General features: G+C 38.7%; 2 protein-coding genes across 11 annotated transcripts in view; both read left to right on the plus strand.

Moving 5' to 3' along the window:
• bbx (BBX high mobility group box domain containing) overlaps nt 1–8,740 on the plus strand; it is a 39,872-nt gene extending 31,132 nt beyond the window's left edge. For 7 of the 10 annotated variants that reach the window (XM_088088484.1, XM_042498928.2, XM_042498931.2 and 4 more), the window contains 5 exons: nt 806–957; nt 1,169–1,258; nt 1,729–1,926; nt 2,413–2,605; nt 3,498–8,740. In XM_088088484.1, coding sequence (XP_087944610.1) covers nt 806–957; nt 1,169–1,258; nt 1,729–1,926; nt 2,413–2,605; nt 3,498–3,576 — 712 coding nt within the window. In that variant the 3' untranslated portion in view covers nt 3,577–8,740. The remainder of the gene's footprint in view (nt 1–805; nt 958–1,168; nt 1,259–1,728; nt 1,927–2,412; nt 2,606–3,497) is intronic. The other 3 variants (XM_042498932.2, XM_042498929.2, XM_088088487.1) reach the window with 3 other exon arrangements.
• A 1,940-nt stretch (nt 8,741–10,680) lies between these two features.
• vps11 (VPS11 core subunit of CORVET and HOPS complexes) lies at nt 10,681–23,923 on the plus strand. The gene is made up of 16 exons (XM_042499733.2): nt 10,681–10,874; nt 12,181–12,329; nt 12,421–12,556; nt 12,637–12,800; nt 13,334–13,581; nt 14,883–15,084; nt 15,205–15,356; nt 16,633–16,819; nt 17,606–17,749; nt 19,387–19,584; nt 19,708–19,869; nt 19,987–20,120; nt 20,674–20,876; nt 21,040–21,211; nt 22,055–22,277; nt 22,513–23,923. Exons 1-16 carry the CDS (start codon nt 10,733–10,735, stop codon nt 22,675–22,677), a joined length of 2,781 nt encoding a protein of 926 aa, XP_042355667.1. The 5' UTR covers nt 10,681–10,732; the 3' UTR covers nt 22,678–23,923.
• Nucleotides 23,924–24,203: the final 280 nt, after the last annotated feature.

The following is a 24,203-nucleotide window of genomic DNA, read 5'->3' on the forward strand; positions in this document are numbered from 1 at the left end:
CAATGTTCAAGCCTTCTTAGAAAAATAAGTCCAGTATTATAGAATGAAACCAAAGATCAAAACCTGTTTTCAGGCCCAAACATTTGTTTGAGAAAAAAAATATAAACGTTTTCCTATAAATAATTATGATGGCTTTTAGAACTAACGAATTTAATTTTAACGATCAACCTACGAGGTTTCTACGAGGCATTCTGTACTGTGCAGGAGACACGGCACGGAGGAGATTGACTGACAATGGTCTACTGTCCCTTAGCCAATCAGGACGCAGAACACAATGCACTGTAAAAAAAAAAAAAAAAAAGCATGCAAAATTGCACTAAAAAAATCTGCAAAACTGTGAGGCCGCGAAAGGTGAACCGCGTTATAGCGAGGGACCACTGTACACACATATGACTGTTAACGCCACTTACATAAACAGCAATATTTGCATGTAACATTACATGCTATCATAAATTACGTTTAGTATTGTCCATGTTTATTAAGATTGTCATGTTTTTTTATTGTTACCATAATTGTTGCTGTGCACCCCCCTCTCTCTTCCTCCCTCTCTTTCTCTTGTCCTCTCTCTCTCTCTCCTTTATATCATTTTATAATCCATTGTATTTTAATTGCTTTTAATGACATCTATGGCACGTCTGTCTGTCCTGGAAGAGGAATCCCCCTCTGGATTGGTCGTCGCACTTTAACTTGTGTTTAGAAAGGAGGAAGGTTGTTTTTATGCTGTTTGCTTTGACATCTTCATTGTTTTAGAGTAAGACTGTTGATTATATGCTCAAGTAGTAAACTCTGAACTTCTCCTGTTCAGCCTAGGGAAACTGGAGGAGGAGTTTGAGCGGAAGTTTAACAGCCTGCCACAGTACAGCCCGATGACTTTTGATAAGAAGGGGACTGCTGTGGCAAAGAAGAAGAAGATTGACAACCCCACTGTCCAAGAGGAAGTCCCTAAAGCCGGGAAAGGTAAGAGCAAAATCTAAGATTTCTCCACTTAATAAAAACAATGACTGTTCTTTAATATCCTCTCATCTCATCCTGCGCCTGTTTGTAGAGTCATGTTTTCCATACTTGTGGTGTTCAGGAGCACTTTTCTCCTTGTTAAAGCAAAAAACATTTGGACTCCATAAAATAGCATTTCCATGCTCTTTTTTTCTTTGTTTTTTTGCTATATCAGGGTCATCTCCATCTCAGAAAAAGACTTCATTCCACAAGATTGTTAGGAAGCACAAACACAAAAAGGAGAAACCAGGTGCAGTGGACAAAGGTGAACTAGAATGTTGATGTTTGTGCCTTTATAAAGTAGGGATGTGAACATTTTTAGAGGTATTTAACAGAATCCTCCGGCAGTTACCCATTACCACATGTCCTATAAAACAGTTTGAATGTCTGGTTTATTGCTTTAAAAACCCCTTTGGTGAAAAGAACAACTCGAGTTACAAAAAATAGGCCATTGCTTGCAGTAAAAAACGCTGAGCTACTCAGAACAATAGCCTTCACTTAGATTTTTAAAAAATAACTGTATTACACTGACATGTTTCAACTTGCAATGTTTTCATTATGAAGAAACCTTTAGATTCATAAGAAGTGTTTATCATGAGTTTACTGTGCAAACTTTCATCTAGTTAAACAGCTGTCTCTGCAACTTTCTTTCTTGTTCAGAGGACTTAAATTTTCATTATTTCTTCTGTGCAAAGGTTAAATCACTGAAATCTGTCCTGATCCTTTTCTCCACAGCAGTGGTACAGAGTGATTCCACCATGCTGGATTCAGCTTCAAAAGCCAAATCATGTACCCCTGTTGCCATAATAAGTCCAGATGTCCAGGGTACCGCGAGTATGGAGATGCTTGTCGGTAGCCAGAAGAGGAAGGCCAGAAAGACCAAGATCACACACTTGGTGCGGACAGCTGATGGCAGCGTGTCTCCAGCTGAGGGTGAGTGAGGACTGATTGATCGAATGATCACTAAGTGTAGGATTAGAAAGATGTCTGTTTTTCTCATATTTAAAACAGTATAAAGTTTTAGCCAGAATTTACCAGTCTGCTAAAATAATACATGTTTGTTCTTTAAACAGAATATTTTGAAAATAAGATAAATAAAATGGTCTCATTAAATATATGCAATCGGGGCTTTCGCAGAGCTCCAGAGAGTTACTACGTAGTCACATTTTGTGACCACAGACTACCACTGTGATCGGAAAATATTATTAATATATGACCTGGAGAGCTGTCAGTTTGTTTTCATCTTAAAGAGAATAAATCATCACGTTTAACAGTGCAGCAGTTAACAGTCTAACTTAATGAGTGGTTGTGGCGGTACTGTGAATAGGTGAGGCACGTGTTTGTATTTGCAGAGCTTCAATCAAGACTGTTTTTGAGGGCATTTCTTGGAATTTTGTATGTTTTGTTATTTGTTTACAGAGGACAAAACTAGGGACCTGAACCAGGAAGAGGATAAGAAGCCATTACCCCAACAGAATTTATGCAATGAAAAAGGGTGCTACAGTAATCCCAGGGCAGAGGAGGCCGAGAGGAGCACCGTACCACAAGAGCTACCTGCTTTCTTCAGCCTGGCAGCCCTCGCTGAGGTGGCAGCCATGGAAAATGTTCACAGGTAGAAATACTGCCAGCCTTCTATACAATGGTGTGCTTTTCATCTTAGCTCCTCTATGAGCCAATGTACAGTAAGTGACTTAAAAGCAACCTTAACAAGATGTCAGGCTGTGGAAATTGTCATAGTTTGCTAAGCTTTTCCTGTTAACACGTGCTGTAGCTTTGTGATTGTCAACACCTGTTATGAAGTGTTTTTTGTTCTTTTGCTGATTTAATATGTAATAGATTTATAATTTGTTAATATCCTGTCTTTCTAACATCTCTGCCAATTGCAATTTTTAAACATCTACCTAGATTCCACTGCGACAAAAACTTAAATGTAACTGTCTAGGAATTCTGCTTATGGTTACCAACAGCTAATCCCTCCATGTATCGTATTGCATTTGAAATGTTTTACATTAGCCAGGAATCACTTGTGAAAACAGATTTGTTCTTAAGTCGCTCATATTAGTGATTTAAATGAAGTTGTCACTGTCACCTATTTTTCATATTTAGAATTTTGTTTTTCATACACAAGGAATTGATAAGTGACCCAGGTCTGACACAGCAGTCAAGTGCAGGTAAAACACATACTTGATTTAAAGCCTCTGGAAACGTGGCTTGAAATAGCAAGAATGCATATATAATATCAAAGTTGAGTCTCTCATTAAGTATCTACAAAAACCTGAGTTAAAATAAAAGGTCCCAACTATTAAAAAACAGGGTGGAAAACAGCTCATTTTCTTCTATAGAGTAGCACCACAACACCATACCTCAATACCTGAGGGAAAAAGACAGCAGACAGGGTGCTTCAAAGTAGAGTTACTACACGTTTCGATTTCAAAATCACACAGGCTGTTTGAAAAATTGTGAACATTTTTTTTTCTCTCTCGCTCTCTCATGTCCTGTTTCAGAGGCCAGAGAGGTTTGGCTGAGAATCAGAAGAAGGAGCTTGCCCAGACTCCAGTCCTCATCTCCTGCGCTGATCAGTGAAACTCTGCTGCTGTTATGAGAAGCCACAACATGGACATTGGCAGTGGAGCTTTACTTTTCCTCAGTGGTAACCCCTACACTGAAGGGAGACTCGATCAGGAAGCTATGGACAAACTCCACCTTTAACCCTTGTGGCGAATTTGCTTGAGCTCGGGTTCACGGTGGGGGAACGAGGCCCTCTCCTCCTCCCTGGTCCTCGCTATCTCAGTGTTTTCCTCCCCCAAAAGCCTTCCTTTGGTTTGAGGGAGGATGCCTTTCTGAACTCCTCCCACCACCTCCCATCTCCCTTTAGATGCTCTCTGTTTGGGCCTGTGGAAGAATCAAGCTGTCCCCCCAGTGCATGGCTTCCCTTATAGAGATGGTTGTCATGGGTTTATCGTACACCGTTTTGTCATATAGAAGCCGTTTTTAAGGTCTTGCAATTTAAAAAAATTAGCATTTTAGGTAGGGCAAAAAAAAAACAACACTGCATTTGTTTTCTAGACGAACACAGCTTTCTGTCACCTTTTTACCTCACACACACGCCTACTGAAGAGTTCCCTCCACCTCTGCTAGAATACCTCTGTATTTGAATAGTTCTTATCCCTTCCATTCCTTCCAGCTTCAACCCAAAATGACTTTAACCAGGGTAACCATGGATAGACTTCCATCACCAACTACTTGCTTAGTGTTTCCCTGGGGTACATCAGTGTGGTGTACTCAAACTACGAAGAAATCATGGTTTTAGTATTTGATATGTAAGTTATGATGCTACTGTAAAACAGTATGTGGTAGCTACAAATAATCACGTTAGACTGAATGTGTAAGAGTAGACCTTTGCATCTAAACTAGAGTCGACTATAGCTGAGGGTGTTTGTTTGTCCTGCTTCTCCTTTAGTGGTAGGTTCAAGGTGTCCCTGTCGGGCTCATGAGACAGCAGGGTGGCTTAAAAGCTCCTTCTGGTGACGGGGAGGTTGTGTGAAAGTGATTCAAATATAGCCTTAACCCTCCCACCTCCCACCCAGACCTAGAACCAGCTTCTTGCTCAGCGCCATCACAGTCAGTCAGTGTAAACATTTTTTGAATAGTGAAATGCAGTTTTGTCAATACTTGATCTTATTGCAGTTTGCGTAGCAGTTAGAAAGGTTAATTCCTTGTGTGCGACTTATTTCGTGGAATAGGATTTTTTTTAAATTACATAAACACTGCACTAATTTGTAGCTGAAGATTGAGTTGCTCTCGGAAGGGTAAAAAAATGCCTTGTCTCCAGCAGTCATGGTGTTCTTACACCATAGCCTATGTATTTTTTTCCCACAGAATTAGACTGTTTGTCTGGCCAGGGCAACTTCACATTTGAATGCATATCCTATGTACCCTCTTTAAATTTGGAGTTTTTTGCAGTCCGTGAACACAGCGGAGATGGAGCTCTCCATGAATTCTTTTTTGCTTCAGCAGTAGGCTTGAGTGGTATGCAATATTTCATACCCTCCTGAACTTTCTCCAGGGTATACGGTTTATGCGTGCGCCGGCTGTGAGTTCGCTAACCAGAGAAATACTGTACACAATACACCTTTTGATTCTGGTTTCTCTTTCTCACAGAAGACTGACGAGGCTTAATTGCCTCGTGAACTCATCATAGAGCACACTAACTTCAAACTTGACAGAAACAAAATAAAACTCACCCAAACCATCTTGGTTACTCATGTTAGTGATCTAGTTAGTTGTTAGTCCGCTGTTCCAACAATGCCCACCTCCAGTTTGGTTAAAATAAATCCTTAATTCACCAAGTTGGATGTAAAAAAAACATGCAGTCATTACCCACTGTCTCTTTCTGCCTGCTGGCTGCTGGCTGTTTACAGGTGCATGCTGTGTGCTACTATAATGAATTTCATAGAAAGAGCAGTGCCTGTATTTATGACGGTATTGAAAAACATAACGTAGGGATTTCTATATACCCTGATATACCATGACACCGCCAAAGCCTACTCAGCAGCAATTTGTGACTCTTAGAGAAGATAATTTCTCTTTATCAGTTCATTCAGAGCTCATCAGATCAGACCGATGGATGAGAGGAGGAGCTGCTAAAAGTGAATGCAAACGTTTAGATCAGGTAGAATGAACACAAAAGTTTCACTCTCACTGCACCTGACGTTCTACTGCTCTGTCTGTGCCCAGAGTACATGCTGCGCTCCGACAATGTGGCGTTATCAATAACTGAGTGGTATATACATTCCAATAATGCTCCTAATAAACAGTCCAAAAATAGAAAATCAACCTGTGGCAGCACATGTTTTAATGGTGGCCACAAATAAATGTGTGGGAATGCCTGCTATCAATAGTGTCTTTAGATGTCCTCAGCACCTGGCTAAAGCCAACCTCAAGCCCCAACATTAAAGATCAGATGTTTGTCAATCAAAGTGGAACATTTGTTTCATGAAGTTGTTTTATACTATATATATCTCATGAAATGAGAAATGTAAAGGAAAGAAAAATTACAGAAATTAAATGTTGGTGTCTTTTTCTGATTTTATGCAGAAACAAAATATTGACTTAACATGTTGTAATCAGACAATGCTATGCTAATGGAGACAAGGCATTTAATGACAGTATCCACATTATTTCCCTATTGGCCTTGTGAGATTTTATTGCCAAGTAATGGTCTACTCGGAGGTCACGTGTAATCAATGTTTTGATTTTCAGAAGTATTTATATGTAGATGCAACTTTTGTGTTCTTTGTTTTTGGCTTGTTAATTTTTGGTCAGAATCATTCCATTTCCACGCCTCCGTCTTGGCCATACTTTTGTTTACAGTTGATCAGCTGTAGTAGTGAGGATAGATGAGGAGGGATGCAGTAAAGCTGCAGGCTTTTCGTCTTCCTGAGGGTTGGTGGAACCTGGAAGAGCTGCCACAGGCACGCAGGGTAACTGAGAGCGACACAGACTCCCCAGCAATACCCCTCGCCTCCTTACCTAGCAGCCTTTGATTCCTCTGTGTAGACCAATACTTAATTTATCACGTTTTAGAATCACATTTATAACTTTTATAGCTCTTTGTTTTCTATTTAATTGTTCCTCTGTTAAAGTGTGTGCATTTATTGATGCGCTTTTAAGTAGTTCCTCTTAATGCTTTTCTCCTGAGGTCAAGTTTACTGGATTAAGAATGTTGTCAAAAAAAAAAAAAAAAAAAAAAAAATCAAGCTCATAGACGATGAATGCATCTATGCTTACCTGCTAAGCAAACGGGCACTGAGATAAAATGCACAGTCTCTAGACAATGAGCTTTTCTTTTTCACCTCTGGAGGTGTGCATCTGACTGCGACTGCAACACCATTACTTGGACGTGTTAAGATGTGCTTTTGGACACTTAATGACAGGACAGACAAATAAATGAATAGGTCTTAGATAACTTGTGTCTTGAAATAGAGCATTTCCTATATCAAGGCATTGTTACATGGTAATGATGTTTTGCTTATGTAGGCTCATGTGTGCAAACAGTACAGTACATGCAACAAATCGTTAATTCCTCTCTAAATTTGTCCTTATTATCTAACAAACTAACTGCAGATGTTTCCCTGGTAAGCTTAAGGGAAGCAACTTATGCTTTACAGTAATCCTAATAATAAATGGTATATCTATTTTTTTCCTTTTATGAGAAAAAGTTACATTAAGGGTGATGTCATCCAAGCAGTAAACTGTATAGTTCTTCCACTGGTTGACATCAGTGTAGTTCTTTGCAAAGACAAAGAAATTGTCTTCCCCCAAAATAGAGATATATTTGCTTATAGCAAGTGAGTTTATTGACATTTGCCAAAGAAAAGGGAAAGGTATATTCAAATGGAAATCCTTTTTTTTTTTTTTTTAATAAAGCTGGCATAACAGTTGCACTGCATTTCCCAGGTGTGTAAATCTTCAGGTAACAATATCAGCACAATTCATCCTGTGTATCTAATGGGATTTCCATGATGTTCGAGCCCAGAGTTGGAATGAAGTGCAACAAAAGGGCACCACTCAATGCCTCTTTTAATATACAGTATTTGCACCTTATGACCCAAACCAAAATGATCATGGTCTTTGAAGAAAATATATAATTTTTACCCACGCGATGGAAATTATGCATTTTAACTATTATATATGCGAGAATCCAGTCAATAACGAAACCACACATCAACCAAACAGCCATAATATTCCCCCATCCCCTCACTTTTTCTATCTAGAAAATGCTTCTATAAAGTTGAAAATTCCTATATTAGTTACCTAAATGACTATAATACCCTTTTGTGCTAGTACTGTCTTCTTGAATGTAATCATTTTGTACCTGTATTTTTCTAATTCAGTCTTGATTGTACTGTATGTATGCTATGATGGTATACTGTTCCTTAGGTGCATAGTTCGTTACAACCAACAGTTTTCATGACAGGATAGCTGCTGTGCTGCGAACTCAGTGGAAACGTGTGGAAGTCCAAAGGACTTACTGTACTATGTGAGCACCCATGAGACTGATTACTGAGAGATTGTTGCATTTTGAGTGGTGGGACAATAGCTCTCCCTGGTTTGCTACTTCTATTTTTTTTTCCTTTGCAGTAAAAGTGAAAGTCTGATCAGGACAGTTTTTTTTAAAAAACACAAGGACGCTCCTGCAATCAGATAGAACAATTGAATGCTTGAGTTTATTTATTACTGTTCCTTTTTTTGTAGGTTTAGTTGAATAAAAACAATAAAATATACAACTGAATATGCATCCATTTATACATGAACGTGTATAAGATAATCTACCCTTTACTGGAATGTAGATCATGGCTTCCTTTTGTTTGTCTTGTGTGAAGAACAGTTGATGCCAGATCTTTAAAGTCTCTTTCCTCTGATAGTTTGTACAACATGTGCTTAATCTAATTTATGTTACTGGTAATCATCATGACAGATGTGTGTGTGTGCGTGTGTATGTGTTGTTTTTTTTTGTTTTTTTTTTAATTGTTACAGCCCAGTGGTTAAATGCAGCCTTGCCTTACTGGAACCCCTGCTTAGTGAGGGATCCCTCAGCCACCCACCCGCCAAGCCTCCCTCCCCCACCCCACAACAAAACTCCTATGTCATAACACTGTTTGCTGATGCAACTATTATTCCTTTTACACTTTCTGCTGACGCAACTATTACTTCTTGAACACCTATTAAAATAACATTTATTGCATCCGTGTGAAAAGACGTGTTGTTCATGCTGCTTTGTTAAACACATTGTTGATCTCATTCAGCAGTGATGTGCACCTACAGTAAGACTGGACATGTAGTGGAAGTCATCCTCTGCAGTGGTAGAACAAACAGATTCACACTGACTACTCTTAATTTAAAAAAAAGAAGCTATTTCATATGATTTATGATTTAGAATTTAGAATTTATTTTACAAACATATCGAGTCAGAAGTCATTTAATATTTATAAGGGCTGCAACTTACTATTATTTTAATTGTAGATTTATCTGTTGTTTGTTTTTTTTAAATAATTGATTGGTTATTTGGTTCCTAAATTGGTGAAAAATGCCAAATATGATGTCCTCAAATGACTTGTTTTGTCCACAACCCAAAAATATTATACTCAATATAATAACTCATTTCACTTAAAAAAAAGACAACAAAAGAATGTTTAGAAAACAAAATGTTCACACAAGAGCTGGTATCAGATTTGGACTCTTTTTCTTTAAAAAGTACTCACAGATAAATCAGATTAGTTCAGTAGTTGACAGCTAATTAATCACAACAATTAATTGTAGCTCTATTTGTTATTTACATTGTTTCATTTGAACAACCGTTTGAAATAAACAGCACACAACTTAGACTACATCACCACACCAACCTATATATTAGACTAGACAAGACTACAACACACTACACTATACTACACCACACTACACTACACTACACTATACTACACCACACTACACTACACTATACTACACCACACTACACTACACTACACTACACTATACTACACCACACTACACTACACTACACTACACTACACTACACTACACCACACTACACTACACTACACTATACTACACCACACTACACTATACTACACTACACTACACTACACCACACTATACTAGTTGATAAGGCTAGTTACTGATCATTTCTGTATATTGCATATTTTCCATTACACTTTTACAAACATTGAAAATGTTTGAACCACAGACACTTCTACAGTGCTCCAGTCATAAATGTCCAAATATTTTGTGTACTTCCATTCCAGACAGACTGAGGAAAGAAAAGAAACATGTTAAAATACACGTGAACATAAGCCTCACTCTCTCTCTGAAAGCCAAAAGCCAGAGAAATAGCTGCAGTCTCAAACTTGTGATGTCTGAAAGTATAAATTCTGGAGCCTGGTTTTGTGGAACCACAAAATGCTTGGTTTGTTTTTTATACCCAAATTATCTATTGTGTTGTAGTATGCTCAGTTGTTAAACAGAAAATGTATCCATATAATAATGCTCTCATCGTCATCTATGACATCTTTCACCATTCATTGTGTATTGAGCAGCTCCACACTCACAAATTTGAGTTTTTGCACTCTAGTTTTTTGAGATGGAGTTGTGCATGTTTACTAATATTTTTTAACTGTCCTAGACCACCAGAATATCATGTATGATTTTTTTTTTAAAGACGTAGTTCCTTTTTTTAAAATTTGTTTTTCCCGTACATATTTCATACATGACTCAGGCGTATTTAGAAATTAAATCAGGTGACAAAAGAATACCACTGAAAACAGGAAATAAGAAAAACAAAAAAAGACAAAACAAAGACAGAAATCACGCAGGAAAAACTATATACAACTATACATATCAAACCATAGTATCAAACAGTTTTACAAATGTCTAGTGTTCACTGTAATGTTTGGATATGGTGTCCTTTTTCTGCTTTGAATTCTTGTGTTTTTGGTTTCTTTTGAGTCAATATATATTTATGAATTAAATATTTTACAATATTTATATATTCATATTTTAAATATTATAATGAACAGATTCAGAATATTTTCCCCGACCATTAACTCCATTTTGATCGCACAAAAATGTAACGGGCGTGGTTTCCCTTTAACATGAGTGAGTCGCAGTGACCGGTATGCCCGCGTGACTTTATGTCACGTGACTACGCCCTGCTAAAGCTAGTCTTGCTAACGCTAGCAAAATGGCAGCGTTCTTACAGTGGAGAAAATTTGTCTTCTTTGATAAAGACACGGTAAAGGACCCGGTGGACAATGGCAAAAACTTTGCTGTTCCAAGCGGAATATCGGCTTGTGACTCCGGCCGGGGTCATATTGTTCTGGGAGATATCCTTCAACTGCATTGGTTAGCATGCTAAGCTAATGTTATGCTAGCTCACAGCAGCTGATGCTAGTTACAACTCTGCAAATGTGACAGTAAATTTAAAGCAGGCGTAATTTGGTATCTGTCGTGGAAACGAATAGTTTTATTTTAACAGTAAATGTACCAGTGAGCGAAAGACTGAGCGACACAGTCAGACTATATTCTGTTTGTTTGTATTGAAAACAGCGTCACAACAAACTGTTTAAGTATCTTGTTATCGTTAAAGTTAATTAACGATAATCTCCAGAAGTCGTTGGCAGTTATTTCCCATTTGGATTGTTTTCTACACTGAGCAGTTTTAAGCGTATTGACTTACATTGCTATTGACAAAAACGATACTCCTTGGGGGTTATAAATGTGGTGTGACAGTTTCAATCCTTGACAAGCAAGACAACATTAATTTTTGGAGTGTATATACAAAAGAAAAGTCCTTTGCACAGTGATGGAGGGGATATGTTCCGTCCTATGTACAAACGACCCATGCATGCATGCATAGCTTTTTTATGTTTTGAACGCTGCAAAGTGACAGCTTTTATCTCCTAAAACAGTGATACTCAACTTCTAGCACGCAGGCCAAACCTTGGTAAAATTCCAGAAATGTCTTAAAATCTGAGAAATGCCCTAATATCTGAGAATTGTCCAAAATATGCTAGAAATGTCCTAAAATCCTAGAAATGTCCCAAAATCCTAGGAATGTTGTAAAATCCTAGAAATGTCTTAAAATCTGAGAAAGGTCTTAAAATCTGAGAAGTGTCCTAAAATCTCAGAAATGTCCTAAAATCTCAGAAATGTCCATGCTTAAATTCTAGAAATGTCCATGCTTAAATTCTAGAAATGTCCCAAAATCCTAGAAACATCCTAAAATCCTAGAAACATCCTAAAATCCTAGAAACATGTATGGGGGTGCTGCATCTGGCCCCTAGCCTCCTGTCATTTTGCAAAAGTGGCCCCCAAGCAATGCAAGTTGAGTGTCCCTGGTCTAAGGTTTCAATTGTGGTTTGGAGGCATCGTTACTGATCAAGCAAGCCAACATAAATGTTTGAATTGCATGAATGAAAAAGTACTCTGCATGAAGATGGTAAGGGTCATGATCCTTCTATACAAAATCCAGTTCATGCAGCATGCAGAGCTTTTGCATTATTGGAGCACAGAAACGACAGCTACAATTCTTAATGCAGCATACTACATTTAATAATTGGTTAGCAGGGTTAAAATTGACAGTTTTGCTTCGGCCCAACTGTACAAAATAGTCCTTAACTTAAATGTCACATATGGACGGCAAGATCTGGCTCATGACGCGCTCCCTGCAGCTGACTTCTTTTCAGGCATACAAGCTGCGTGTGACACATCTCTACCAGCTGAAGCAGCACAGCATTCTTGTGTCAGTGGGGCAGGATGAACACGGAATAAACCCTTTAGTAAGTGAGCAGTTTCCCAGAGAAGCTTAACATAGAACCATTGTGTAAATGACTTTAATGGACCACCACTTAATTGAATTTCATTTTTCAGGTAAAAGTGTGGAACCTTGACAAGAGGGACAGTGGAAATCCTCTGTGCACAAGGATTTTCCCTGCAATTCCTGGCAACAAACCGACTGAAGTGTCTTGCCTCGGTGTGCATGAAAACCTCAACTTCATGGCTATTGGTAAGATACAGAGTGAGCACTCCTTGGCCACTCCTTTTTCACTTGTCCCAGTTTTTAATGGTTGTTATGATGCTTGACAGGCTTCACAGACGGCAGTGTGGTTTTGACCAAAGGTGACATCACCAGAGATCGTCACAGTAAAACTCTGACTCTGCATGAGGGAAGCAGCCCGGTCACAGGCCTCGCTTTCCGCCAGGTGGCAAAGGTCACACATCTGTTTGTCGCCACTTTGGAGAAAGTCCACGTAAGTCTGGTCACTTCTGCAACATCTGAGTGCATGGAGAAGATAAACGCTCTTAACTTTGCCTTACTTTTAGCTTAAACCTCATTTGTCAATTTATACAGCAAGTTTTATAGAGAACCCAACAGGGTTGTACTGTCATGAAAAACCTGGAAAAGTTAATTTACATGTAGCAATTTCCAAGCTTGGAAAAGTTTTGGAAAACTGAATATACCCTGAAAATTTCAGAAAAGTAATACAAATGTGTTCCACAAACCTATAAAATAACACATAAGGTTTTCAAGGACTTTCTTAGATTAGGAAATCCAATAATAATTACAAAGAACTGAAAAGGAGTGTCAATGGTCATTTTAGAGAATTTCTGGTCTTGAAAGTTTGCCTTAAAGTAATTGAAATTTACTGGTAAAATGTGTATGAATCCTGACCTAATGATAGTATAATGTTTTCAACCTAAAGCTGATGTTTTTCCATGACTGTCCTCTAGAGGCTGCTGTTTTGACCTCCTGTCCTCTTCCCTCTTGTGTCCCCCCACTTAGTGCTACACTCTGTCCATCAAGGAGTATCCTAAAATAGAGCTGGATACACATGGCTGTGCGCTGCGCTGCTCCTCCCTGGCAGACCCCTCCCAGGACTCCCAGTTCATCGTGGCTGGTGATGACTGTGTGTACCTGTACCAGCCTGACGAACGAGGGCCCTGCTTTGCCTTCGATGGACACAAGCTGTTGGCCCACTGGCACCGCGGATATCTGTTTTTACTCATCAGGGACACAAAGTCACCCAACAAGTAAGGACAACACCGAATAAAGTGGATGAAGCTGCGCTGATCATTGTGGGGATAAGATTCTTGTAGAGCGAGTTCATTGTCAAGATATTTTTTGAGAAGAAGTTTTTTTCCCCACCTGGACCCTCAGACCCCTAGTTTATTCAATGTAACATTAAGAAAACGAAAACGTACTTTTTGGTAGATTTGAATATTTTTTTTCTTTCCCAGCAATGTAAAATAGAGATGGAATCACAACGTGTTTAATGTCCTAACATGAGCTTTAATCACCTTATTATACATCATTAAAACTACTGATGCCAAGATCTTTATAAATAAAAAAAACCAACAACAATAATTTATTTCCTAATCACCAAAACAGACCTGAAAGTGGCAGTAGACATTAACCAACACTAAAGTGTGAAAATGAAATAATTCCAGTTCTGTTAAAAAGGTATTGTCTCTTTTCCGCCAAATAATAGAAAAGTATCAATAGTGGTATCGATAGTGGTATTGATAAAGACGTGGATCGTTAGGGAGTCTAGATAATGGTATCAGTATCAATAAAAATTAACCATCCCCATCCCTAGTTGGCAGGAGAACAGTAACTCCTGCAGAAAAAATCATTCTGCTCTGCCCTAAAAAAGGCAAACCCATCTCCATCATAATTTTCAGTTGTTTTTTTTATTTTAAATAGCCAGTAGTAATCTTAAAAGTAAATGCTTATTTTACATAAACAAACATAAATAAACAATAGATAAAATAAATAGCGAAAACCCAATTAAATTAGTAATTTCTTATTTTCTTTGGCATTTTTTGAGCTATACAGATATGCCATGATGATGCTGGATAATATGTATGTTAACATTGTCCAAGTGATCATGTGACGAGAATATGATATATGGTAGCTAGCTTAAGCGCCAAACTATCAAGACTGGCAAACTGAGCACATCTGCAGGTTTGGTAAACGTTAGCTTGAGTGTTAAAGGCATGTCACGCTGTGTGTTGTGGTATCCCAAAACAGAATCCGTTTGTGATATTTGGCTATCTAGATTAAATATAATTAACTTCACTTTTTAACTTGCTCTTCCATGTGAAAGATACCAGAGTTCAGCACAAAATCTGCTGCACATTATAATCTGCTGTTACCACAACATGCTTGAAAGTTTCACCCCATTGAGGGCGGTACACAAGAAACAGCCATGCCAGCCTGACTGATTTACAATATGAAAAATACATGTTTTTAATCCAATGATTGCTCAGCAGCTTCCCAAAGTCTCACTGTTTCCTTTGAGCTTGTTGACAGCATTTATTTTTCCACTTAGGCCGGGGTTTGGCAGCAGGGAGAGCTCTCCATCAGACAAACAGCTGCTGACTGTCTATGACCTGGACAACAAGTTCATCGCCTACAGTGCCTCTTTCGATGACGTTATCGATGTGGTGGCAGAGTGGGGCTCCTTCTACATCCTGACCAGAGATGGAAACATGTTTGTTCTTCAGGAGAAAGACACACAGACCAAACTGGAGGTGAGTCCAGAGGGAAGATGCTTCATTACTGAGGAGTTGGGTCTCTTCTAAATGTGCTCACTGACTGATTGTACTTTGGATCAGCTATTAGGGTCTTCATCTCTTTGTTTGTCTCTCTAGATGCTGTTTAAGAAGAACCTGTTTGTGATGGCCATAAATCTGGCTAAAAGTCAGCACCTGGACAGTGACGGACTGTCGGAGATCTTCAGGCAGTACGGTGATCACCTTTACCTGAAGGGAGACCATGACGGCGCCATCCAGCAGTACATTCGGTAACGGCATCACCAAAGATTTTCTAGGGCTTACACTTTTTTAAACTTAGTGTTAAATGGTGATATGCACGATGATTTTGCATTTTTGTTTAATCTTGGAATCAGCTCCTACAATAAGGCTTAAATAAACTGTGTAAACAAAATTATTACATTCATTCTGTAAAGTGCAAAAAATGAGCCATTGAAATCCATTCAAACTGCAGTTTTTGATCCCACAGCCATCAAAGCATAAAAATACGCATTGTATTATTTCTGGTTGTCATTTTGGGCTTTTGCCTTGGCATTTGTTATTTTTACTATTTTCCACCTGATGACATAATTTTTACCATGTTTGGCAGATGGAGAAAATACATGCTATTTCCACTAGGTGCACTGTCACAATCAATGTTGCTGTAAATCATATGGCTGTGAAGATCAAAAAATGCTAATCTACTTAGCATCTAGTATATTTAAAATACTATTTTTTTTCCATTTAAAAAACATTCATTTATAATGAAAAAAAAATATATTAATGTAAAAAAAAAAATTTAAAGCGTGATTTTGAAATGTATGAGATGTAATGTTAAAGTGGGCCCTAAGGGTTAAATATATAGAGAGAAAGAAAATGTGCCATGCTGATTTTTTTGTCATGGTTCATTTTCAGTATCACACTTTTTGTTATTGCTTTAATGCTATAATCGCAGTTTCCCTTCCTTGTTTGTGATTGTAAAGATGCAGACATGTGCAACACCAACATTTCACATTTACCAACAAAAAAATACCACTAAAGTCCGTGCAAGGCAATGTCCTGATGTTCTGCCCAAAACTGGGGGAAAACTGTTTTGCACCACAGGCCATGTTGTTATAGAACACAAATGAAAGTCCCCCTACTGCAAAACAAACCCTGAAAATGGCTGAAAGGTGAGGACAGCAGACAAGAAAAAATCACCATGACAAAGGGTGTAGCATCCACATCTGTTGAATGTCCCTGAAGTTAGGTGCAGTTTTATTCTCACTGGAACAATTTGCCTTAGATTATACACACATACACACACCAAAAAAAATCCTGATTATTTTTGCACTTGCTCCTGCAAATTTATTGCACAAAAAAGTCCCCAAACTTTACAACATGCATTGCAAATTTTTTAGAAAACATTCTGTGAAATCAAGCATTTTAGGCCACAGCATTTCCAAAAAATGCCTGCAAAATTCTGTAAAGAATTGCCTAGCTTTCAGAGACTGGATTGCTGATCATTCAATAATACCCACTCTAAAACATCACTGTGTTTTCTTGCAGCACCATTGGGAAACTGGAGCCATCATACGTCATTAGGAAGTTCTTGGATGCGCAGAGGATCCATAATCTGACCGCATATCTGCAAGCCCTGCACAGGCAGTCACTCGCCAACGCAGACCACACCACACTGCTGCTCAACTGTTACACCAAGCTGAAGGACAGCTCCAAACTGGAAGAGTTCATTAAGGTGACTGAACAGTAAAAGTAGTGCTGTGGGATGTAGCAGTTGATGATAAATGCAAATGAAAAAGTGCAGCTACTTATGCAGTAAAATCCAACTGCTTTTCTGCGATGACTGTAGTAAGATAAATCATTTGTTTCCACAGATGGGCGTCAGTAACAGAACAACATAGTTCAAAGCTTAGTCTCATAACCCTTAGGGACTGTTTGGGGCATTGTACGCACTTTTCATTCTTCACTTTTTGATCATTTTGGCTGTGTTCATGCATATGGCATATATTTTGGCAAGATTTGTCGCCAGAACGTATGCCATTTGTTTAATCTTGTTTAAACTCAGAAAGTTCAGAATATTAATGAATATTTGATAAATATGGTTAGGATTGATTTTGGTTTGAAAAAAAAAAACCCTCAATGAAAGTAAAAAATCATGTTAATATATATAATTTTATAGCCTGAATACTGAAGTGCATTTCTTGTACAGAGCGGTATGAGTGTGTGTTCGACTGCACAAAAAAAGTATAAAAATCTGTGTTGCTGCTTATCATTGACGTATTTCAGGCTGTGATAAAAATCTGCCTAGCATGTAGTGTATTTCAAATATTTTTTTGTTTTTTGTTTTTGTTTTTATTTATTTCATCATGACAAAATAATATTTTTTAAAGTTTGATTTTGAAATGTGCCTTTTGTGTGCAGAGCGATATGAGTGTGTGTAATATTAAAGCAGCCCTAAGGGTTAATGAACAGGTCACTAATATCTAGCATATTATGACACCGTTGTCCGGTATGTCAACAGAGCAGTGAAGGCGAGGTCCATTTTGATGTTGAGATCGCCATCAAGGTTCTCCGGCAGGCCGGCTACCACAGCCACGCTGTTTTCTTGGCTGAGAAACACATGCACCATGAATGGTACCTGAAGATCCAGCTGGAAGACCTCAAGGTAAAAAAAACAGCATGCATATTTTTAGTCATTTTTTTCCCCTGCCTGTCGCAGTTTCTACAAACGGCACACCACCTCCTCTGAGTCATATCTCAGTCAAATCTAAACACACAAACATATCTGATATCTGTTGAAAATCATTGAAAAAAGGTGCTATGGATAACTTTAGATCTCGTCTCATAATCATCAGGGGGTCATTAAACATTTAACAGTAGTCAGTAGTTGAAGCAGCTTGACGTCTTATGTGATCTATTCAGTGCGCAGATACAACTTCACAGTGAGGAGCTGACAAGCTAAAGTTAGGCACCGTCTCAAACTGCATCTTTTTTTTTTATTTTTAACCAACTGGTGTCATACTTAGACACTTAAAACTGGATTTATTCTCTTCTGGACCTCCTCCCATTTCATGCACAAACGTTGATCTTAAAATTATAAAATAGGGCACAATTAACTGTTGTGCCCTTTATTTTTTATAACCTTGTCCTTGTCTTTATTTCCTGGACACTTTATCCTAGCTGACTTTGTGAGTGGCTATGAGAATTATAAATAGCAGTGGAAGTTTAATGTGTTAAAATGAAGTAGTTTAAACAGTTTCTAATAACGTCATATACAGGCCAGCACCCGGTTTCTGTGGCCTATACTGTTTAAGATTTTTAACTCTTAAAGATAAACCTGCATGTAGCAGAGTTTGTTGTTTTGAATTTGTTTTAAAATGTGCATGCTGTTGAAGGTCTGCTGTGCAATTTACACATCAGGGTGCTTGTAGTATTCTTAAGTAAACTTCATAACCTGAATATAATCATAACGGTGATAAGCCTCATAGACAGATTACTCATGTTTTTGGTTTTTTTTAATTAAATTAATTGAATTAGGACAATGCACATTAATCAACATATCAGCAGCATATCAGCGCATCACTATGTTGCTGTCCGTGTAACTGCACTCTATGTAATTGCATATAAATAAGAATACAGGATAACCATTGTCATTGACACTAACACAGTCAAAAGAACATAATCAACACAATCAAATAGAAACCCCTGTGCTGCACAGGTGTGTGCAAGTGTTACCTTTTTTTCTCATGAAAGTTGTTTTTTTGAAAGCTTGCACCTGTATGACTCTTTTTTCAACACATAGTATTTAATCATAAGCCTGTGGGTATAAGAAAGTTATACATTTGCTTTTAAATGTGGACACAGTTGTGCTGGAGCTCAGCTAAGCAGACAGCTTTTTCCAGAGTGACTGAGGCCACCCTCACTGGAAGATGACCTAATTCTGGGTACTACCAGAAAACCTGATGGGCCTGATGGGATTAAATGGGAGTTGTGGTTTGTCCTCTAATTCTGTTGAGTGATGGCACTGATGTGAAAGTATTGGACTGCAGTGGGTTTACTGTAAGAAGTGGTGGCAAGTGTCCCTCCTGTTGACAATTATGATCAATATTGAAGGCTTCAATGGAAAAATAAGTTTAAGACAGCCTTCTATCTTTCAATCAGAACATAATCACTGTTGCTCTCTCTCTCTCTCTCTCTCTCACTGGTCTGAATGACAGAATACATCACTTTAATAAAAAGATAAAACCAGCAATGTTACACATTTCTTTAAAGGGCTTTCCTATGTTTCCCTCTGAAACCCAGAACTATCAGGAAGGGCTGCGTTACATCGGACGTCTACCTTTCGAACAAGCTGAGAGCAACATGAAGCGTTACGGCAAAACGCTGATGCATCACATCCCTGAAGGCACCACTCTGCTCCTGAAGGGTTTATGCACCAACTACCAACCCAGCGGAGACACTGCAGAAAAAGACAGCCTAGGCAGGGGGCGGGCCAACAAGGTCAGTCTGCGGCGCTTAACTGTCATATTCACGTGATTCTGTAATATCCCTGCGGCCCTGAAATTACCAGTAGTGATCTTATGATGTCTGAAATGCTTCTATAAATGTTTGTTATTGTTGAAGGCCAACTCCGAGGAATTCATCCCAATTTTTGCCAACAACCCACGTGAGCTGAAAGCCTTCCTGGAGCACATGATTGAGGTGGACCCCCGCTCTCCCCAGGGTGTGTATGACACACTGCTGGAGCTCCGGCTACAAGACTGGGCGCACGAACAGGACCCTGTGGTCAGTACAGAACACACAAACTAGCTATTAATACATTTATAACACATTTTGCTGTAAACAGAGATTGCAGTGTGGTTATGTTGTTATGAAAATTTCTTTTTTTCTGATGTTTATCAGAGAAAAAAGGTCCTGCAGGAAGAAGCGGTGTCACTGTTGAAGGGTGATAACACTGTGTTTGATAAGGCTTTGGTCCTCTGCCAGATGCACAACTTCAAAGAAGGCGTCCTCTACCTTTATGAAAAGGGCAAACTGTAAGTGACAGAACCGCACCTGAATATGTATAAAGCCAGTTCATGTGATGAAGAAGCACATCCTAACATAACAACTCATCACTCATATTATTTGTTTACTCTAGAGGTCTGCTGATAGTGGATTTTTAAGGCCCCTTATAATAACGATAGTTTGAAGCAGGAAAAAGCCAATAACTAATTAATTAACTGACAAAACACTTGACAGTACGCGGGTTTCCATTAACCCTCAAATTGCGCAAATTTGAATTTTGAATATAAAATACAGTCAATGTAAACAAATTTTGAGAACTTCAACTTTTTTATGGCATAAGTTTTTGTAAATTTATTTTATGGCAGTAGCTACTTTATTTGTATCTGTAGTTCAGTTAATAATTTTGTATTTTAGTAGTTTACAGTAGTTTAGAGGAGATCTCAAAATATCAAAAAATATATAGCATTTCGCTATATAGCCTATAAATATCATGATATTATTTCAAAGCCATATCGTCCAGCCATATGAAATTTGCATGTCATAACTGTGGGTAAATTGGGCCTGATTTGCATTTGTGTGCAGGTACCAGCAGATTATGCACTACCACATGCAGAATGAAGAGTATGGAAAAGTGGTCGAGGCCTGCAAGCGCTATGGGGACCAGGAGGGATGCCTCTGGGAGCAGGCCTTGGGATACTTTGCCAGAAAAGAGGAGGACTGCAAGGCCTACATCAGTGAGGTCCTCCAACACATCGACCAAAACAACCTGATGCCTCCATTACTCGGTGAGCTGCTGGACATTTTACCTCATACTTTATGCACACTTGTTTTGGTTGTGATTACAGTCAGTTCAGATGAAGACCGAGAGTGCTGAGATCTCTCAGCATCAGCGGGATGTTGTTTGAAAGGAAGCACAGCTTAACATGTATGATTTTTCTGCTGCTGTAGTGGTGCAAACGTTGGCGCACAACTCGACAGCAACTCTCTCCGTCATCAAAGACTACCTCATCAATAAGCTGCAGAGGGAGAGCCAGCAGATAGAGGACGACGAACGCAAAATCAGCCAGTACCGCGAAGAGACGGCTCACTTGCGGTCCGAGATCCAGGAGCTCAAAACCAGGTGGGTCATATACGTATGAGGGATGGGATTTCACATGACCTTTACTCATGGATGCTCAGGTTACATATTTATCTTAGAGTGCCCCCATAGAGTGTAGGCTAACCTGGAAGCTAACGTCGCCCTGGTTGTATCATCAAAAAGAATATGAGATTTTTCCATTGCATTGTGTTTCCCTTAAGATTATATTTTGGGGGGGGGGTCATTGAATTTTGTATTATTGTAGAAAATAAGATCTGTGGTAAACGAATGTATTTGATACTTGTTTTGTTCAGCAAGCTAATCTTCACAAATAAACACCACTTTCAGGATTTTTATAAATGAACCACACTACGCTGCAAGGCTGTAAAGCTGTGTTCGGTATGGTTCGGCGTGATGACATTCTGTAGTCTAATTGAGCCAATTATTAGCAGCCACCTTTTTTTAAAACAGTTCAAGGTTCACGTTGGGGTATTCACTGACTTATTTTATGACGTAGAACAAAACGATGAAAGTCTCTTCAGCTTGTGTTAACCACAGAGCTTATTTCAGGCTTCGTAACCAAATACCCATTCAAAAAAAAAAACCATACTTTGACACAAAGAAACCGGAGGTGCTGAAATGCTAATTAATTTTGGGGCTTTAGGACTCATCACTTAGGTTCTCTATTCCCAAGTCTTGTTTTTTTTTAATGATAAGCCCTTCCAGTTTCTTACTGCAGCTCTGTCCTTCATTATTTTTGTGACTCTTGTTTCTGTTGTTGTTACAGTTTCTGTTGCTCTGTCAAGTGGGTGGGACTTGTGCTGCTGGGACCTACAGAGGTCATAGATAGCCAAGTAATCTTTGTCCTTATGTCTCTCCACACAGTGCAAAGATATTCCAAAAGACCAAGTGCAACATGTGCAACAGCCCCCTGGAGCTGCCGTCGGTTCATTTCCTGTGCAGCCACTCCTTTCACCAGCACTGCTTTGAAAGCTATGCCGAGAGCGAGGCAGAGTGCCCGACTTGCACTCCAGAGAACCGCAAAGTCATGGACATGCTGCGCGCCCAGGACCAGAAACGGGATCTGCACGACCACTTCAACAGACAGGTAACAAAACTCGAGCTTTGACGAGAATGAAGTCAAACAATACGAGATGTTTGTTCAATCACTCACTTCTATCCACTCAGCATGATTTTCAATCATTTTATTTCATTTTATTTAAAACTCATTAGAATATATTTTGATTTGATTCTAGCGGTTGACTAAAGTGTGTTGCAGGTGGCTCAACACCCCGGGGATGTTTGAGTAAAAGCAAGTTCTCATGTCTTTTCTTTGGTTTCAGTTACGCAGCTCTAATGATGGTTTCTCCGTCGTGGCCGACTACTTTGGTCGAGGAGTGTTTAATAAACTGACTCTGGTCACCGACCCACCTGGCAGCAAAACTGTCGGGAGTCTGGAAGTCAACCTGCAGAGAGACCTGCTCATCCACACAAAGAGAAACTGCTAAAAACCTCAGCTTCCCATTATGGTACAGGCACTTTCAGTACGTTTACATGCGCAGTTTAGTCCAGCTACAGTTAAAGCTTGATTTAAGACATTTTACTGGACTGCTGTTCTCGTCCCAGTATATAAGCACCGAGGGAGAATCCATTTATTGATGAAGTATGTCTGACTCCTCCACGGCAGGTAGAGATTTGCCTCTTTCAGCTAGTTGCTATAAACCTACTGTATATTATTTATACAGTGATGAAGACCCAATCACAATCATAACCGTTTATTCAGAATAATTGTGGGGTAGAAAACTGCCATGTCATGTACATATAATCAACCAGCGTTGCTGTCCTACCGCTGCCTCCATCAGCTGTTGTGGAAGCTCAAGAGGAGACAATATTCAAATGTAGTGTGCATTTAAACTGATATTGATTCCTTTAAGGTGGCTAAAATTTGTTAAGCTTTGATCGCGTCTGCAGCAGGACATTGCTTAGCTTCCATGCCAGACTGTTCTTTATTTATCAGAGGAGGGGGGTGGCTGGGGTGTGACTTTTTTAATTTAAAATCAATTTTAAATTTTTTTTTTTTAATTATATCTCTCTCATCTAAGCCAAAATTGAAAACACAAGTCCTTCTTCAGTGCTTATATATTTTTTAAATGCCTAACTGAATGCCTAACGAACAGTCCCTATCTGTAAACACCAAAGGAGGCTGGTGGGGGGAGCGTGTACAGAATGCCACTTAAAGTCCGACTGAGGTGTTAACATGAAAACCTCCAGCTCAACTTCCAACCGAATTATCTTGGTGTGTTAGTCCGATTTTCAAGATATTCGATTTAGTCCAGTTTTATTATGACAAAAATTGGACTTTTTCTAACATCACGTAAACGTACTAATTGTGTCCAGCAGCTTCACATCAACGCAGCTCTAAACCACACGCTTGGCTGCATTGGACGCTACTTCATCCAGCAGTGAACGCCTGCTTTCAGTACCTGTCATGGACCTGTTTGCTCAATTGTGTATCTAGTGATGATTCACTAGAGACTGTATAAATGCACTGTAGCTCAAAACAACTCATACTGTGTCTTAAAACCTTGCTGAAATACACCTTGAAGAATTTAGCTTCAACGTGTTTGCTCGTTCTAATTAGTAATCTTGCACAGAACACAAAAATAGCTCAACATTAATAAAAATTATTTGTTGTATGTCACTCTAACTTGTGGATTAAATAAGTGAATAAAGGCAATTCAGCATTTTCTCTGAGCTTTGTGGGTTTTCTTTTTTGTTTTGTGGCCCTTTCAACATACACATAACTTTTCATGTAATTAAATGATATATTACACCATATAATTATATCAATCAATCACGTATTTGTCACATGGAAATGTTTACAAAGTACAGCTTCAGCGAAATGCGATCCCATCTGCTCATTTAACTCTGTGATCTAGTCCCTTTTTTTTTGACCCCAACAAGATCATATCACATATTATAAAATGTATCTATCAGTTATGATATACAGTAAAATGTATTTTTAGTGTTATTT

Source organism: Plectropomus leopardus, chromosome 15, assembly GCF_026936395.1.
Source record: "Plectropomus leopardus strain MGB_pleo_1.0 chromosome 15, ASM2693639v1, whole genome shotgun sequence".
Classification (NCBI taxonomy): Eukaryota; Metazoa; Chordata; class Actinopteri; order Perciformes; family Serranidae; genus Plectropomus; species Plectropomus leopardus.

Excerpts from the sequence above, each read along its gene's own strand:
- vps11 (XM_042499733.2), top strand. The coding sequence starts at position 10,733 with ATGGCAGCGTTCTTACAGTGGAGAAAATTTGTCTTCTTTGATAAAGAC. Across the intron at positions 10,875-12,180 it reads GGGTCATATTGTTCTGGGAG|ATATGGACGGCAAGATCTGG; the intron begins ATATCCTTCAAC and ends CTTAAATGTCAC. Across the intron at positions 13,582-14,882 it reads GACACAAAGTCACCCAACAA|GCCGGGGTTTGGCAGCAGGG; the intron begins GTAAGGACAACA and ends TTTTCCACTTAG.